A 1,825-nucleotide genomic window follows, 5' to 3' on the forward strand; every position below is an offset into this window, starting at 1 on the left:
GAGTCTTGGCTAAATGGTCCTACTTATATTTAAAAGTAGCACTTTCAAAACGATTTTTATTTAAATTGCTTGTAGAAAACATACCTGTTACAAAGAACCACCTACCTTCTACTGTATTTATATTACAAGAGACAATATATTGACATGTTGCAGTTTTACACTTTAAAATAGTATTCGAATTTCAAGGTTCTATACAGTATCTGGTTGTTTAATAAAAAAGATATGGCTACATCTCATTTTACATTTAGAGATAGAATATAAAACTTAACAGCGTACTTATTTTCAAAATTGTAATTCGAATACATATGTATGAATTTCAGAGACATTTTTCTTCAATATTGAAAATAAATATTCAAGATTATTTACTATAAATACAGGATTTATTTTCATCTAGTGGTATGAAAATATGTATAACACGATTATTTGCCTATCACAAGAAGATTTATAATTATTTTTGACCTTACGTCTCGAAAGACTATCCCTTTAACCGTGTGTTTTAGCTGAATTTAAAAAAGGCAACCTTGAAGAAACAGAAATTATGTTTCACCGCAGTAAAAATAAAATTGCAACGGTCTGTTGTGACGGTATGATAACTACTGTAACAATAAGAATTTAAAAATTCTCATAAAAATAGATAAATCGATAGGTAAATAAGGACCAGCCAAATATAAGAGCAAAAATTGCTGTCTTTAAAAACATGTATATCTAAGACTACTTGCTTTTACTTTTAACATTCTTTTGTCTTTTCTGCTTTTTTTTTTCTTTTTTTCTTTTTATTCTCTAGTTCTCCAATATTACCCAAGAAAATCAATTTTAGTTACTTTCTTCTTCCCAGTACATATGTCTTCTACCTCAACCATGATTTCCGTCCCCCCAAATAACATAGATAGATAGAACACTTCTTTTACTTGTATTACTCTCCTCATCAAACTCTATCTCTAGTTCTCCTATCTTAAAGCATCCGTCATCATCAATTCAAACGGGGTCTTCTCTATCTGAAGCATAGAGGGTAAACAGCATAGCCTTCTGATCACGTGAAAGTGTAAGATATGTTTCCTTTACTTGTGTTTTACCCGTTTTCACTGTTTGCCCAACTGTAACAAGTTTGCTGAAAATATCACGACATCTAATACTATTGTCTTTGTCTTCAAATCGTTTGCTCTCTGGATGAACTCCCTCTATAAAATTGGTGTGTGACTAGTGCCGTATGTATATTTGAGAATCCTTTTACTTATTGATTCAGGGTTATGACCATATATTAGAGCACCTCTTAATATGACTGATGAAGCGCCAACAGGTATCACGACCTTTAAACCAGGCAATGCTTCTGTTACTGCGTGTTGTAATACGGGCGATTCAGAATAACCACCTACCATCAGTAAAACTCTTACATCTTTCAGTGTGCCGTCGGATAACACTGACTTCAGATGACCAACCGTTTTTGACACTGACGTGTCGAATAGTTGAACAAAGACCTTGTAAGAAATCTTCAACTTATCCCTTTTAAGATCAATTAGACCTGCATACTGAGACGATGCTAATGAAGTACAGAGGTCAAGTTGTGAGTATTGATTGTAAAGATCAATTAGAGATGCATGTATTCTAATTCCTAATTTCCCCTCACTGTCTTCAGTCGTTTCACGTTTCCGTGACTCGAAGTCTCGTTGCATGTCAAGCCAATCCTCCTTTTCTTCATGTTTGAATTTCTCAAAAACAGTTTGTCCTACTAAACGTATGAGCAAATTTTCAAATTCCTTGTCAATCATTATACTTCCCAAATCACCACCACTTGCAGGTCTTATTTCTCTCAATGTATGCGCACTGC

The 1,825-nt window shown here is 33.5% G+C and overlaps 1 protein-coding gene across 1 annotated transcript; it reads right to left on the bottom strand.

The window, feature by feature from the left end:
* Positions 1-1,178: 1,178 nt before the first annotated feature.
* On the bottom strand, positions 1,179-1,766 carry LOC132746493 (heat shock 70 kDa protein 12B-like). Its single transcript, XM_060735672.1, has one exon. It carries the CDS (start codon positions 1,764-1,766, stop codon positions 1,179-1,181), a length of 588 nt encoding a protein of 195 aa, XP_060591655.1.
* Positions 1,767-1,825: the final 59 nt, after the last annotated feature.

The sequence above is a fragment of the Ruditapes philippinarum genome, unplaced genomic scaffold (genome assembly GCF_026571515.1).
Source record: "Ruditapes philippinarum isolate M1 unplaced genomic scaffold, ASM2657151v2 ctg5659_1_1_1_1, whole genome shotgun sequence".
Taxonomy (NCBI): Eukaryota; Metazoa; Mollusca; class Bivalvia; order Venerida; family Veneridae; genus Ruditapes; species Ruditapes philippinarum.

Excerpts from the sequence above, each read along its gene's own strand:
- LOC132746493 (XM_060735672.1), bottom strand. The coding sequence starts at position 1,766 with ATGATTGACAAGGAATTTGAAAATTTGCTCATACGTTTAGTAGGACAA.